The following is a 16714-nucleotide window of genomic DNA, read 5'->3' as shown; positions in this document are numbered from 1 at the left end:
TTTCTTCGCTGCGACAATTTTTTTTTGTTTACTTTTTTTTTTGTATCCGCGTTTCGTCTATTTTCTCCCCAATCATTACACATCGGCGGCATTTTTTTATTACATACTCAAGAATTACTTTCGTGATTGTGTAAATGAAGAATAATGTAAAAGACACATCGGAGACGTCTTAATTGTATATAAGTAAGACACCAACATCTTAAAGTAATCCCAAAACCATCTGATGCCTTTGATCGACACATAAGACGCCTTGAAGATGTCCGATGTCCAAAAGACGTAAAAGAATCCCGAAGACGTGCTGAAGTCGGATAAACGCAATTCGGTTTAAAGATGTCGTCAAGACGTCTCGAAATTGGCCAGAAGAATAGAGAGACGTTCAAATTTTCTTCGAAAGACTTCTTTCGTTATCGTGGATTTTTTATGTCGCAATAATCTGGCCCAATCTAATCTAAAACCAAACCTTTGGATATAGGACGCAGCAAGTCGTGCAACGGTGCAGAATGAAATAAACTTTTCTGATTTCTTTTCCATTCGAATCAACTTGGTTTCAAAAAATTGAGGGCCTGTCGTCTTGCGTTTTACGCACATGGTCTAGTCTAGCGTACAATCGGGGAAATCGGAGGACAATGGTATCGGCCAGTGATTGCTATGGTCGACATTCGTTGGCAGCAGCAGCAGCGGCGGCTAGCTCTGTGGCCGGTATTAATTCTCGGGCAGAACTGGACTATTTATAAAACGGTTCGAAACCGCCGCCAGCACTCCGCTTCTCCGTCGCCACGGCTCGCGGTGACTCGGTTTGCTGGCTCTGGGGTTAGGTTGCCGATGATCGCGTCCAGTCCCGATATCCCAGTCCTCGACGTCTCAGACTTTGCCGAACAATCCTCCTCCGATGCTATGGATAAAAATAGAAGGCCGGCTCAGCTAGAGGAACGTGCGACTGCCGCGCGAACACGCGAGCAAAACGGCGAACCAGCGATCAAGACGGTGTATATATCTCTGCTGGTACCTAAACACCCCTTGCCCCCCTCCCCCCTGGCACTCCTCTTCCACCATCATCATCATCATTACTATCATCTAACGCAAGGGAAATAGACTGAAAGAAATATCTAGTCGAAATTACACTAGGCGCATGTATGTTTCGGCTGGCTGGCGATACTTCACTCCGCCTTAACCTAAGCTCGAACCCTAAAACTGTATAAGCATCATGCATACTTTTCTCAGTAAGACAGCCGGGCAGTGGGTGTCTAGTGTACGTAAAAATATTTACCACAAAACGTCTGACTAAACGTTTATCTAGAAAATTACACTGCTGGATCCGGTCTCTGTATATACACATGTATAATATAGTTATGGCGGATATCTACTAAGTTTTTGATCATAAATAATGATAACATTGTGTTTCAGCCGTCTCTTTTGTTAGTGATTCTAGTTTCTTCTTCTTCAGTGCTCAAAGCTAGCAGAGTTCATGTCCATGAACTGGATCAATGCTTAAGTTCATGGTAGAATAAGATCAAAATGGGAAGTAACTGATCCCGATTAGTCCAGTAGTTCCTTTTGCTTCAATGCCCAACCTGAAATACGGTGGATTGATTAGTTGGCCATTGAAGTCTCGTCCAATTCTATCGACCAATGAATCCGCTGGATTTAACGTTGGGTTAGAAATGAAACGTGAAAGTGTTTCTCAGTCAATTAATAGATTACAAAATCAGAGCGGTTTAGTAGATCTTGCCTTCGAATCAGTCATGTTGTTACTGGTCCTTGCGGTCACCAAAAATTACTCACTATTCAACTGATATTCAATGTGTTATGTAAAAATGTATATGGCTGTATCTATACATGAATACGTTTCCGGTTGAAATACACCGCATGTCTAGCAGCGAATGAACCGACCATACTATCACTTAAATTCATGGAACTACTATAAACAAATTTGAACTGTATGAAAATAGAGTCGAGTCATTTTTCGGAGCAATAGTTTCTTCCGGTGTATAGCGTGTAACTCACCGTCCACACTTTCGAGTATCCTTGATGTTCACAGTGTCATCAGTACCTCGCCAAAAAATCTTGATGAGGGGTTTTTTTTTAGGGTCTCTTGTCGATCTTGAATTAGCTCGACTTTCCTTGAATTCTAATGAATAGTACAGAAATTTCTTCAATTCTTAGTTGCACAATTCGTCAACTATCTAATCAGTTATAGTAAAAACCTTTTTTTGTCATCACTGCTAGAAAATCAGTACCTACTAAGCTTTATTCATAGTTCACATTAGAGTACGGTTTAAAAAGATGCCAGGGGATTCTTTTGAAAGTCATGGGAGGTTCAGATCAGGAGTTGGGTTTATTTCAGATGTTCGGAAAAGGATGTTGAACGGTTTAAGTAAACACCGCGCCTTTCTGTTTTACCGAAAAATCCAGCAAATCGTATTTCATATTTTTCACCTGAGTATGTACTGAGAGATCTTAAACATTTTGGAGACTATAGAGTTTATGATCCCGTTTGGCGGTTGTGCTGGGATGAGCTCAAAGAATTGACGGTATTGCAGCTTACTCTTCAATTGAATGTAATGCTTTCGCATTCTGTGGTAGATTTTCTAAAGTCTTCTGAATGCCAATCCAAGCTTGACCGTAAATCCCCTATTTTTCCACAGTTTGAACAAATTTTATTGCCGAGGGGGATGAAGGAGTCTAAAATACGATTTGTCGCGTCTATCGGTAAAACAGAAAGGAGGTAGTACTTGGATTCGCAGTTCTCCTCCGAAATTCCGTTCGCCGCATGCGGTCCTCGTGGCTAGTAAACGGTAACCTGAATGGCGGTGCTCGGGGGTTAGTCGAGCAGGCATCGCGACGCTACAGTGACGCCGCCCGGCGCGTCGCGAATAATTATTGCGAGACCAAACGAAGAGTCGCGGCACGGCTCGCTGCATGACACACTCGGGCTCAGCTATCGGCATCTGATATTATTCCGCGGTCCCGCGTTGTTCCACATTACATCTCTTCGTCAGCTCGCTGCGACCCATTTCTTCCTCCCCTTGGTCTGTCTGTCCGATACAAATAATCACCAAAAAAAAAAAAAAAACCCCTGCGAATAAGAAACTAAAAGCGAACAGCTTTTTCGCAAAGTGCATTTGAACCTGGATCGGGGCGAGCGAAAAAAATCGGTTCCAGTGGTCGCGGTGGTATTTGAAAAACAAAAGTGCACGTACATGAGTGTTCAAATTCTTTGTAAGAAAAATTGAAAAAAAAAGAAAAAAGCTCTTGTATACGCATTGAGGAATATCGGTGAAGTTTTGCGGTATACAGGAGATGGGACACCGAAGAGAGGCCACATTCCGAGCAGATCACGGATGCTTATAGAAGCGTTGCGTAACAAACCGAACGACTTGAACCGAGCGTGGTGGTGGTGCTGCTGCTACCGCTGCTGCTGCTGCAGTGGCTGAGAATACAGACGAGACGGATAGTGGATCGCGAGGGATTACGAGCGTTGGAAACGTGCGGTGCGCACCAAGTTCGAGCAGTTTTACCGGCCTCGGATGAGAGTCGCAGAGTGCCGATTTTTCAATCAGGTCGAAACCGGGTATCGGGATATACGGTAAAGAAAACCCTGTGATTTAGTGGCTTAATCCTCGCTGCAACCGATTGGAAGAGTCACGTGTCAGTGCAGTGTATTTAAATCATTGAACAGTGGCGTTGTTTAGGTCTAGGCAGTCGGGGATGGTGAACGTGCGTTTCATTTTCCTGTCAAGCTCATAAAAAAATCTGTAAACTTTTACCAACGCCTGAAAGCAACACTTGCAAAGAACAATGAATTCGTTTTTTACTTAAAAATCGGAGGGAAGTGACCGGAAAAATTGCGTTCTATCGGTGGTTTTGCCTCATTTTCGGCCCTTCTTTAGTTACACTGTTCACTTGATAGATTTATATTATTGTCAATAAAATAGTCGTATTTGTTACCGGTGTTTTTGTTCTGCTTGATCACATTATTTGCAAAAAATCGGTCCGAAATCGGTTTGAAATTCCACATGCTTACAGATAACTTCGCATTCTAAAACGAACAGAATTTTATAAAGTTAGCTGAATCACAATAAATAATTGTATTGCCAAGTTGTAAAATTGGTACGCTGAAATCGGTTAGTAAGATGATTTATGATGGATTACGAAAATAGGGTTAAAAAGAGTTGTTTGCAAGCTTGATAATGTTGGAGTTTATTCGATGATGTATTCGGTCTAAGATTGTAAAACGCGAAACGATCGGTAACTTAATATCGTGAAATAAATTGGCAATATCGCCGAAAACTCGAGTTTGTAACAATTTTATCGGTATAACTGGGTGGCAGTAAATCGGTACGGAAACAAATTACACTGATAGAATAAAGCGGAAATATATATCTGCGTTTCTCGTTGAACCGGTAAACCAAAAATTAAAGTAAAACGGAGCAATAAATGTTGAGGAATTCCTGTTCCTTTTCTCCCCGAAATCCCGATCTCCCAGTGAACGTGACAGAGACAATCGTGCGAGAGTGAAATCAACGATCGGTTTTCCAGAATACCGTCGTCGGTCTTAACGAGGCCGAAAAATCGGGGGAGGGATGGACGTCCTCGTGTCAGTCCGACTGTTCTGACGACTAAGGAAGTCCCATCCGTCACTGACCGGCCCCCGGGCCGTAGAAAAGAGACTCGGGGCCTTAGGCGAGGGTAATGCAGCAGCCCCAGGGGGCGACGGCGAGCGGGGCGCCTAACGGCGTCGCCGGTGGGGCCCAGATTCCGCCTGCGGGAGGCCTGAGTCCGGTCCAGCCGGGGACTACCGCCTCTAACTCGACCGGCCAGAATCGGGCCCAGGTAAACGGAGGGCGATTCGACTTCGACGATGGCGGGACTTACTGCGGTGGATGGGAGGACGGTAAGGCCCACGGCCACGGCGTTTGCACTGGGCCCAAAGGACAGGGTGCATACTCGGGGAGCTGGCATTACGGGTTTGAAGTTTCGGGCGTTTATACATGGCCCAGGTGAGTCCAACAACCCTAGAATTTTTCTTGATGTAATTATTCAGGCTAAAAATCGATCTCAGATGTTTTTTTCCGTCTGCTTTTTTCATTCAATTATGCACAGTTATCTCAAGTTTTAGTTTATTCCGATATTTGCACTTTTTTCTCCTTCTTTCTTGCGATTCCTTTTTTTTAACATTGCAAAAAAAAAAAAAAAAGAATTAACGAAAAAATCAAATCATATTCCTGCTGCATTGAAGAAAACAAACACAGACTTCATTTTTTTCTCGTGGTATGCAGGTGTTGTTCGGAATTAAACATTTTTACCACTACTCACTTACATGACAATACGATAAAATCGTTAAGAAATCTGCGTAAAAGAACAAAAAATCTAACAAAACTAAAAGAAATACTTGTAAATCACACTGCAATTTATATGGTGAACAATGTTGGTTAACCTTTAACAACTGATCCTATTAAGTTAACTACGATAGTAGAAAAAACGTGTCGTACGACTAAAAAAAAAAATGTTTTTTCTCTCATAAAAACAGTAGGAAAGGAAAATGAAAGAGAAACAAACGAATAAAAGAATCCAAGTTTTTCTTCGACCCTCCCAGTAAGATACATGAACCACGAACAGAATCGGAACCAAATGAGTACATAAATTAGTACATATATAATGCGTTTATGCGTTTGCCGGCTGGATATATATGTGTGTGTGCGTCCTCTTCTGCTATGTAACATATGTCATACTTGTACACAAATATCAAGGAAGCAACAAGTAGCCTCTTTCTGATGCGTCAGATAATTGGTTGAAAAATTTCACTGCGTTCCATTACATATATCGGGCCATATATTGGCGCAGATATTATGTTCGCATAACGTACCAATTGATCGGTCGAATATTTGTTGTTGAATTTATGTTTGCCTGCACGAAATTCCTTCTTTTGAATAATGATATCTACCGTACTAGTGGGGGTGGAGTTTGTCGATTCGCGAATCGGTTTCAGACGGGGTGTAGGGACTCTATAAGTCCTCCGTGTCAACCTTGACACAGATTATACCGTAGATCCCAGGGGATAGGAATCGTCGTTGATCTGGAAGTAGGGCACCAGGGTACAAGGACACTACTCCATTCGGGTTGCCGGGCCACCGCGCTTCCCAGTCTTGCATTCGATTCTGCAGCTAAGTCGGTACATAATTCTGTAAAAAGTGTCGCGCCCGATGTGACGTCCTGGGAAATCCATCGAGCTTAGACTAACTTGAAAGATTTTTACATTCATGATGAAGTATTTTGAAAATGAAGTAGATGAACCGAAACGGAGCACTACATTTTTTCTCCAATGATTCGTCAGTCATCGATGACGAAGCGAAATCTGCCGGATCATCTGTTTTTTTTTCTTCCAAATACGTATACATACGCACACATTTGGAAATTGAATTTCAGACCTCTCGTACAATAGTCGCGGATATAAAATCCTATGCCAATACTCGGTTCTGTATTTAGCAATAGATTTTGAGTACATATTTCGGACGGACACACAATGTTTCCTAGAAACACTTTAAGAGGCGGCGGCAGTAGCAGCAGCAGTATAACCAGCATGAGGCTCTGGTCGCGCGGGGTGATGCGATTCCAAAAATAATCTAGTCATTCGTTACATCTGGGTGATGCCAGTCGACGAAAGAATTTTCAACCCAGATAAATATCTATATATACATATATAAATAGGTATGTACATGTATAAAATACATACTTCGTCGTGTATTTATATAAATGTTGCAGTACATACATTGGTAACACCTCTTTTAAGTCTCGGTACACATTCCGCCCAATTTCCAAAAAGAATGAACGAATTCGAAGAGGCAAAAATTCTCATATATATACGCACCACGCATGACACATCAATCACACTACGGCGATGATGCATCTACCTCGGTGCATCACGTTGGCAAACCTTGCTGCGCCTTCGTATTTTTATACCCCTACGTATTACACGGCGTATCGTGTACCTACAAACCCGACTACTTACCTAAACATGCATACACAGGGTGTGCCTAGCCACGTAACGGCCAGCACGGAATTCTATTTTTCTAAAGCGACGAGAAATGAGCATCAAAAATAAGACAGATTTGGAGTAGAAACCAAATAAGATTTTTCCACTTGTCTTGAGATGGGATAAGCTGGGTTTCGCTTTCGAATCTTCGAAGAAAGTGTACTGTTCTAGGCTTGAATGATAGCTGAAGTCGTGGAGAATCCAACAAGCCCACGTTCGACTCTGTATGACAACCCAGTCCCGAGATGTCACGTTTCGGAGTTTTGCCTGGCATGCTATACCAGTCAAGCATCGTTCAATGCGTCGCGCGTCGTGGCGTCGCGTTACGTTGCTGTACCTGCTTACGCACCGCGTGCTAGTTCAGCACCCATTCCAACGCCGCTTTTATCATCGCTCCGTTTCAAAGCTCATATCTCCTGACTTCGTTGACGGATTTTGGTTGTTCAAAGCTCGCTGTGCCCGTCTCGATGTCAGCTATTACGTGGGCGTAGAAAAAATGCTATCGATCTGAAAAAAGATCGTCGGCAGCGCTATATCTGAAAAATAACACGTGACGAGGATATAATTTGTTCAACAAATCGCCGGCGATCTATTATTTCTGATTCTTTACATTGTTTGATATTATATTTATTAGATTGATATTATAGTATATTAGGTGTACTTAAAAACAGAAAAAGGGAGAGTGCTTATTGATCTGTATTTTGTTTCGTTGAAATTTTATATATTTTCATCGGGAGATATACGTCGATAAGCATCTAGTGACCTGAAAATTTTGCTCAAAGGTTTCACTCCGTGCCTCGGGTGTATAATTACCTGTTGGCAACCCCGAAATTAAGCCGTTTACCTACACGTATATACACAGTTAGGGTCACGGGCATCCGGTCAAAGAGGAGACACACAAACGCATGCATACCCACGCACACTTGTGTCCGCGCGTTCCTCACACCGAATCGTGGAATGTGAAATCGCGTGCAGATTATAAAATTTTGTAAACTAAACAAGTTTTACTCAACAACGTGGTTAATCGACCGACATGAATTTTATTTCAGCTGGCAGTAGCTTCTACAACGGTTTCACGTGATAAGCTGTACGATATGAGTTGATGAAACAATTGATTCGAAATATAAAAGCTCTCGCGTCATCCTGGAAATAATATAAAAGAATGATCAACCAAATGAACGTCTGCTTCGTCTAACTCGTCATAATTTGCTTCGTTATAATTTGCTATTGCTTTGTCTTGTGTAGCGGCTCGGCGTACGAGGGACAATGGCAAAACGGAAAACGCCATGGTCTAGGGATGGAGACACGTGGCCGGTGGTTATACAGAGGTGAATGGACTCAAGGGTTTAAAGGACGGTACGGTGTTCGCCAGTCCACCACATCCACCGCAAGGTACGAGGGTACCTGGGCCAGCGGACTTCACGACGGTTACGGATCCGAAACGTACGCGGACAGCGGTGAGTTGCTTGTCCTTTACGCCATAAGGAGGATTTCATTTATCCGTGGATTTATTTTGTTGGAAGAAATTCGCCAAACGAAAAATTAGTCTCTTTTTCCTATTTTATCTTACCGAGGCATAAACGTTTCGACCGAATGAATACACTTATGATAATGTATTCATACTACGTAAGTATTGGGGAAATTCGGGTGTGTTTTACGCAAGTGGTATAACGAGATCCTGTGCAATACCAAGACTCCCAGACATGTATTACGCATATACTGCGAAGGGACGTTATGTACGCAATAACAGAGAGAAGCTTCGAATAACAGGAGAGGGAAAGAGGGGAGGTGGGAGTGTAGCGATAGCAGGGGGATGAAAGGAGCGGGGGGGGGGGGGAGGGAATCAATGCGACCTTGACGACGACGCAACGTCGCGACGGATTGTCGCGTGTAGTGGATACAATGAAAATATATACTAAGAAATGAGAAAAATTGTGCGGAGGAATAGATGCGTGAAAATATTATTTGCTTCATATTTGTTTTTTCGAAACTTCGTGATATCGAGCTTGGATTATTCGTCAAGTAAAAAGCTGATAGATATTATTGTTTTTCATCACATTCTTATGACGAAATTCGCTGATTGTGAGCTAAGTTTAACTCCAGTTGAATAAGGAGATCAAATATTCTGTCAACGCGTATTAACAACTTCTCAAGGTTGTGCTCGCATCACCATTCATACAACAAAAGGACTCTGTAGAAGTTCTAGTTTGTTCTGCAAGTCTCTGAACGCGTTTTTAGTGGCTTCTCAAAGTTGGACTGGATTACCATTGTTGGAAGAAAAAATACTACAAGTATTTTTATAACTTTCCAGAGTTTAACTCGAATCGTTCAAAATGAAGTGAAATGTTATTCTTGGTCTTGGTGTTCATCGGGTTTTCAGAAAGTACGCAATGAATTAAACTCATGTCAAATCGAAAAAGAAGAGGTATAAGTAGAGCTTGAGAATTTTATATTCGGACTTATAAAAGCCGAGTAAATTAATTGCAATAAAGTTTTTTGCTATCGCACAAATTTACAAAAACAAATTTGAGCTGAACTTTATTTGTCCAATGAGAAAAATTTCCAAATGCTTACAAGCGATAAAGGCGCAGGTGCTTCAAGATACACGCCGATAAAACAGCCTTAATGCGTCTAATTCCGTCTTAATTTGACTTCCTTGATCCTTGACTGTGGTGTGGGTATAATAATATATAAATACCCTATACGCTATTAGCTCGGGCTGTAATAACGGCGGTAGCGATGCTTGAAAGCTCGATACGCTGTACGATCAAGTAAAAGTCTCTTGTCGAATAAAAATGCAATAAAACTTATCTCTGCATATAAGTTACATATATACATTCACGACGTAGATACTGGCGTAATTTATTTTGTGGCTATAATGCTTCTCCCGTCGATGCTGATACACTTTAAAATGCGAGTCAAGAGTGCATATCGTTGTATTAAGAAATTTTAGCGTATAAAACTGAACAGGGCCAGTTCAACCCCTCTACTGAAGAATTGTCTATATTTAATTGTTAATCGAACACCTGTTTTTTTTTATTCACGATAAACCTATATATGTACCAAACTTTTGGAAAATCTTCAATATTTCAATTTCAAAGTAAGAATCATAATTTTATTTACGGCTGCTAAACATGTCTAAATCAAAAGTTCCGCAGAATTCAACGGCGAGCTGTCAATTGCTTTCACTTTGAACCGCCATATTGATCGTCAGTTCATCGAAATTCTATATTGGGGCTGAGGACAAAACATCCGACTATAAAGTAAGACAAGATCCCTGCAAATTCGCGCAATGAATTGAAATTAGTCGAATAACAACTCTAATTTAAAAAAAGAACTTGAAAAACATTTCATACGATCGAAGAGACTATTCGAATAATCAGAATTTTGCGATCAAACAAAATCATGCGTATATGACTAGAAGAATTTGAACTGGTGAAAAGGGGGACAACTCAGCATGGACCTCGGGTCACAGAGATCGGTTAAAATAAACTGACACCTATATGACCAGTCCGTTTATATAATAACTATATCCAGGTCGTTCAGAATTGGGGGATGTTCGGATAGGTATAAAGAGCCGTAAGATCATTTTTGGGCTTCGGGTTTTGCGCCTCCCTCGATCAGGTTCCTGGTTAGTCAGAGGTAAATAAGCCTACCTACATATATACAGGCATATACACCTTTTATTATACACACCAAGGGGGAGGAGAAGGAGGAGGAGGATATCGAGTGGAATTCGGCGCGTGTTCCGGCCCGGTTAAATAGCGATCATGATACGCACGTTGGTAGGATATACACATATATGTATACATGTATATATACAGAGTATTTTCTTCTTACTTTTCTGTACATGCAATGACAAACCAGTTACAAAACGTACCTACCTAATTCGTTCGTATAAATTTCAACCCCTCGGTTGTTTAAATCGATCGATTTTCCGCAGGCGGGAAACCCGACGGTTAACGGAATTCTTTGAATTCAAATATATTCGAATGAAAATAACAGTGCACAGAAAAACACACGAATGGCGGAAATTGTTAGTTCCGAAGTCTGGCTATTTGTCTGTTTCGAACACCTGTATCGTATTATCAAAATTGACTGAAAACCCGACGGCCTACTGACCAAAATGGGATGATGACAAAATCGTTTTCCGAGTTTGTATCTTTCTATCGCTAAGTGCAGGCATCCAACGCCATGTGGCGACGCGTCCATTCGAATGGTTGAGGTTATAGTAGGCGCGTCCGGTTGCGGGTATGTCAGGCGTACCGCCGCCTTTCACATGGACCCGACCTGCTCACCGCCTCAGGTTTGGCGTCTGTAACAGAGCAACCAGCCAGCCGGCGCTTCGTTGAAACGAACTCGACGAGCCAGCAAGCGCTCGATAGCACTCCTAGTCCAGGGAGTACGCAGGGGGTCCCCGGTCCCTCAGTGCCTACATATCCCGCCCGTATATCCTCCACCCAGCTCGTTACCGCACGCTATATTTACACGCCTTTTCCCTCGCTCATAAATATTAAGTGTAGGTACACCGCATATATTTTTCTGCAGTGTATAGGTAACTCATGTATTGTAATACGCATCGGAATGCAACCGGAATCATTTTTGAGTCGAGACTCTCAATCCGTTATAGTGCATAAATTGTCGTAGGTTAGGATTGTTGGATTGGGAACAGAAGCAATTAGAACAAAAAAAAATCGTGGGAGTAATCCGGCGACCCCGGAATCAATATGGCGGCCGAAGACGATACAGCTCGTTACGCCTCGGATTGTATTTCGTTCGCAGAATAATTACCAAGACAAAATAATTACCCCGTGATACATCACGTTGAAGAAAATAACAGCAGGATAGGCTGGTCACGCTTTCACCGCAGGGGCAAATTCGAAACGTCGAGAATTCGGGGAGGAAAGTAAATCGGTAATGGCTGCCGTGTAACTACTTTTTTCAGTATACATGCGATAGAGGAAATGAAAAGATAAAATTAGGGAGATATGAGTGTGGGAACTTCTTTACACATCGATAAATTTTGAAGCTAAATTTTTTCTTCTACGTACCTTTACAGCTTTCTTCGTTGTTGACGCTGTATGTACTATAGCGGACAAGTACGGTTGAGTTGCGTAACCGCCTTATAGTTCGTCGTCGCCATCGTCGCCGTCGTCTAGCAAATACTAAATTTAACTTAACACACTCACCCTGTTAGGGTATACATACTCAGACTCTCGATGTCTCTCTGATTTTATGCCGCATCTTGAATATCGCACGGCAGCTCTAATCCGTCCACTTGGCCCTAATCCCAACCCTAATCCAACCTATACAAATCCGAACCACCTAAAAAGAACCTGAAAAAAAAATTATTACTGTAACGATAATCGATTGATTCGATATTACTGTAACGATAATCGATTCAACAATTTTCTGTCCACAGCAATTTTAAATATTTTCAACTTGCACAAATGTGACGATAATAGTTCAGGTAGTTGAAACACTAGAGAACGAGGTGAAATTTTATTGAACATATTCAACTCGTGTGGCGAACGAATCACCGATTCTAAAATATATATTTCTTCAAACTCTGTGTGTAGACGTATGTGTGTATATATAGTAGGCATGCTAGAAATGTAGGCATGTCTGAATACTCGTTTGGGCACGTGAACAACCCATCCTCATCACGTTTAATACTCGTGTGCCTTAAATTTTGTTGAATCGAACAACGATGTTGATAATAATATATGGAAATATTCTAACCGTAATTTTTTTCATTAAAAACTACAATTTTGTTTCTTCTGTTTCAATTTTTTTTTTTTGTAGTATATACGACGACAGAATTAAGGTATTTTCAAATATTGACTTTGATATGATAAAATCTATTTCAACAACGAGAATATTGAAAAAAAAAGTTACAACTACGAAATTACGTTTCTTTCAATTGAGAAAATCAACCACATTTTTACAATATGTGTGAACGCCGCTTTACAGGGTCGACGGTACTGTAATAGACTCGTGCTTAAAGCTCGGCTCTAACCATCGACACGACTTGAGCGTTGCTCCGCGTACACGAGGCGAGAATTTATCAACAGCCCGCGGTTTATACAATTCAACCCTGTTTCCCCATCTTTCACTCTCTCGCTCTCACTCTCAGTCTTACCTTAATCGAAAAATTCATTTCAACGGGAAAATTTGTCTCGGAACTCGTCATGGTAAAAGATTTCAAATAACGTGGAATTCAGGTTGCGTCTTTTAGACCTCCTGAAAATGTTATTGTGCGTCGGTTTCGTCTCAACATGAATATTAATTAATCATCAGCGCTTTTTCTCTACCCGACAAACAAACGATTTATCGACAATACTAAACAAAGAAAAATAAAAATATCGCACGTATTAATCAATTTTGCCAGTCAATTTCTACGATTCGGTTTCTCCCTACGGTTTTTCTTTCAAACAACTGTCTTCTCTCTGTGCTTTTCTATTCCAGCTCTTTGTTTCTGGCACTAAATTTTGTATACATCGAGTTGTTCTATACTCCGAATTCCGTGATGTCTGCAACATAATGTTCTTGTTTCATATCTAATTATCTACTTCTTTTTCTACCATTACTCTCCTTTATTTTCACTCTAGTTTTCTTTCTGTAACTTCAATTTAATAACTTTCAATTCGATTCACGTCCGTTTTCATTTTAATCACTTTTGTCTTCACGTTCGCTGCTTTACCGATGAATCTAGATTTCGAGCCATCGTGCGATTTTTTCAACTTTTCCGAATCATTCGTTCCCTTTCCTTTTGTTTTTCTTTTTTTTTTGAGATGAAAGATGCGAGGTGGTTGGTCGCGGTTTGTAACTCATTGTCAGCTAGGTAAGATTCAGCTAATTTCATACATTCGTAAAGAGCCTGCTTCGCGCTATTTCAGGATTGACCAGCTATATAGTCCCACTACAGTTACGACAGGGCCGTTCCTTCCCGCGAATCTCCCCCAAAAATTACCTCACTCGCCACTGACTTAAGGGGTTATATACAGTTAGAATTTTCAAAAAATCGATTTTTTTTTTATTTTATTTTCTTAATGTACATATATTTTAGAATACACACAGAAAATTTCATATCGTTCCGGTGAATATTTCCGAAGTTACACGCAAATTTGAAAAGGCGTTTCAGAGTGCTTGAAAGTGCAAGGCCGGAGCGAAAGGGTTCACCTGGAACGCTGTCCCTTTTATGCACCTGCCTATCGTAAATGTTCCCTTCTAATATATTTAGATGCGTAAAGCAACAGTGTGTTATTGTTTTTTTTTATACCTGAAAGGTAAATTTTTATTCTTCTCTCCCCAAACTTTAAACGCGTTTTTCTCAAAATGGTGTTTACAAAGTCGGTGATCAACATTACTCGAAAACGGCTAAACCGATTGGTCTCAAATTTTAACACGAGCTTCTTAAATATATTTTTTAGTAATTAATCGAAGATTTTTTCTCACCGGTAAATATATTTTTTTTTATAAACAATTTAGGGCCGAAATTTTGGTCAAAAATCGAATTCTTTTTTTGAGAAACCGCCACATTGTCAAAAAAATTTATTTTGCTTATTCCTTCGATTAATTACTAGATTTAACATTACTTTAACGAAATCTGTTTGGTTTTTTAATTTCTGAGGATCCAGTTCAAAGATATAGTGATCACCGCAAAACGTCTTTTTTGAGAGGAGCTCCCGGAGATCAGCTGTAGCTCTTTTCCAAATAAATATTTTTACTAATAGTAAGTCTTAAAATACAGTTGAAAGAAAGCATAATATGTGTACAAATTTTCAGATCAATAAATTTGAAAGTTTTCTCAGAAAAAAAATCTGAAAAATTCGCTTTTTTCGGCCTTCTAACTGTATATAACCCCTTAACGACCCGAATTACCAAGCGTCATTCAAATGCCCCGAAATTGCAAATTTCCCTTAGAAATTAATGTTCTTACCAGTTCTATTATACACGCGTGACTTTGCAGCATCTCGGTGGATTATAAGACATTTCGCGACGGAGCTTGCGAGTTTGAAAATATTCACTGACTCCGAACGAATTCATGAATTCAAATTACTTTACGTAACTTTGACTTAATCCAGAAGTTTCATCCTAGTAAGATCAATAAAACAGATCTCTTGTACAAACGTTAAAAAAATTTTCCATTGATGTTGATTCTTCTGAAGGTTTATTTAAATCGTTGCTATATCCATTTGATCGTACGAGGAGTCTAAAAACTTTTCTTTACCTCCACCCGCCATTTTTCATTTCAACTTTCCTCAATTCTGGACCAGAAAGTAACAGTGATAAAAAAAAATATATATATATACTCGTATATATATATTTAGGCATGAATAGACAAGCCAATCAAACGGAAGTGAGATTTAAAAACTGCGCGCAATAACGTCGGTTAAGTTTTTTGGTCCAGCTAGGTTATTATTCACTGTACTCGTACGTATTTGGTTGGAAAATGATTGGAAAAACTGAGTTCATTTTATTTCGTAATATTTTGGATTTAGAGAAAAGATTTACCAAGTTTTTTTCCTTGTGCTTCCAACCAAACACTTATGGATACAGTAATTCTTCGATGGCGTCAAAAAAATTCATGTCATACATTATTAAGGTGGTTTGAGCACGGGGACACGTGGCCAATTTAACCGGATTTACAAGAATCTGTCAAATTTCTTCTGAAAACTATGAGTGAATTCAAAATTTTCATTTTTCCGCAAGACGGTCTTTGGGGCTATATTTTACAAATTATTCTATTATCAAGTAATATGATAATATATTAGTTGTATCTGACCAAAGCACACTTTCCCATATCTAAAAGCTCATATTATGAAAAATTTGAATTTGAACCGACGTTTTGAGAAAAAATTATATCGAATCTCATGCCAATCACAATCGCAAAGCCTTAAAAAGATGCAATAGTCACTTTTTCCTGACCGAATAAAATTTCACTTATTCGGACAATTACCCGCGCTTACGAATCACTGAAGTAAAAAAGTCGCGCTATTCCACATGGAATGCTGAATGCAAATATCCAAAAAAAGTTTTGTTTCACGCAACAATAACGCCAAGGAATGTATTCCTGTAATTGAATTACCACTTATTACAGGAATACATTTTCTGACGTTATTTTTGCATAAAATAAAACAGGTTTTGGATATTCTTCTTCGAAATGGCATTTAAAACTGCCTCGACTGCAAGATTTTCGCAAAAGCGATTCGCAAGCTTTAGGAACAGCCAAAACAAGTGACATTCTACTCGGTCGGTAAAGACCAACTGCAGAATCCTCTTAACCCTCGTTATGATTGACTGTAAATAATTGCTGTACCGTTCTTGAAGGAACTTATCAGGGCCAATGGCTCCGAGGAATGCGACACGGTTACGGAGTGAGGGCGAGCGCCCCGTTCGGCCTCGCTTCGCACTACAAGCCGCCGAAGCAGGTGAGGGCGTCCCTGACGTCCCTAAGAAGCGCCGACGGGGGACCAGCGCCCCCAGCTCCGACCCCTGAACCAACGGACCGACGAGATCGACGGGTTGATGACAGCCGAGGGGGATTTGTCCTGAAGGCGAGGAGCGACGATCCTCCAGCGCGACGGAAAAGTCTGACAGAGAAATCAGGCCTGAAGAAGGGATTACTCTCGGTGAGTAAAATTGTGTTTTTGAACGAGGTTGTAAAGTGAGTGACGT

General features: G+C 40.6%; 1 protein-coding gene across 8 annotated transcripts in view; it reads left to right on the top strand.

Annotated features, from left to right (window-relative positions):
* Positions 1-16714, top strand: part of LOC124306096 (junctophilin-1) — a 38829-nt gene that overhangs the window by 2375 nt on the left and 19740 nt on the right. For 5 of the 8 annotated variants that reach the window (XM_046766265.1, XM_046766258.1, XM_046766264.1 and 2 more), the window contains 3 exons: positions 4540-5000; positions 8279-8490; positions 16367-16668. In XM_046766265.1, coding sequence (XP_046622221.1) covers positions 4693-5000; positions 8279-8490; positions 16367-16668 — 822 coding nt within the window. In that variant the 5' untranslated portion in view covers positions 4540-4692. Of the gene's footprint in view, positions 1-2227; positions 5001-8278; positions 8491-16366; positions 16669-16714 lie in introns of those variants that run through there. The other 3 variants (XM_046766263.1, XM_046766260.1, XM_046766259.1) reach the window with 3 other exon arrangements.

The sequence above is a fragment of the Neodiprion virginianus genome, chromosome 5, assembly GCF_021901495.1.
Source record: "Neodiprion virginianus isolate iyNeoVirg1 chromosome 5, iyNeoVirg1.1, whole genome shotgun sequence".
In the NCBI taxonomy this organism is placed as follows: domain Eukaryota; kingdom Metazoa; phylum Arthropoda; class Insecta; order Hymenoptera; family Diprionidae; genus Neodiprion; species Neodiprion virginianus.
The sequence above is the reverse complement of the archived record's forward strand: the minus strand, read 5'-3'. Positions and strand labels throughout refer to the sequence as shown.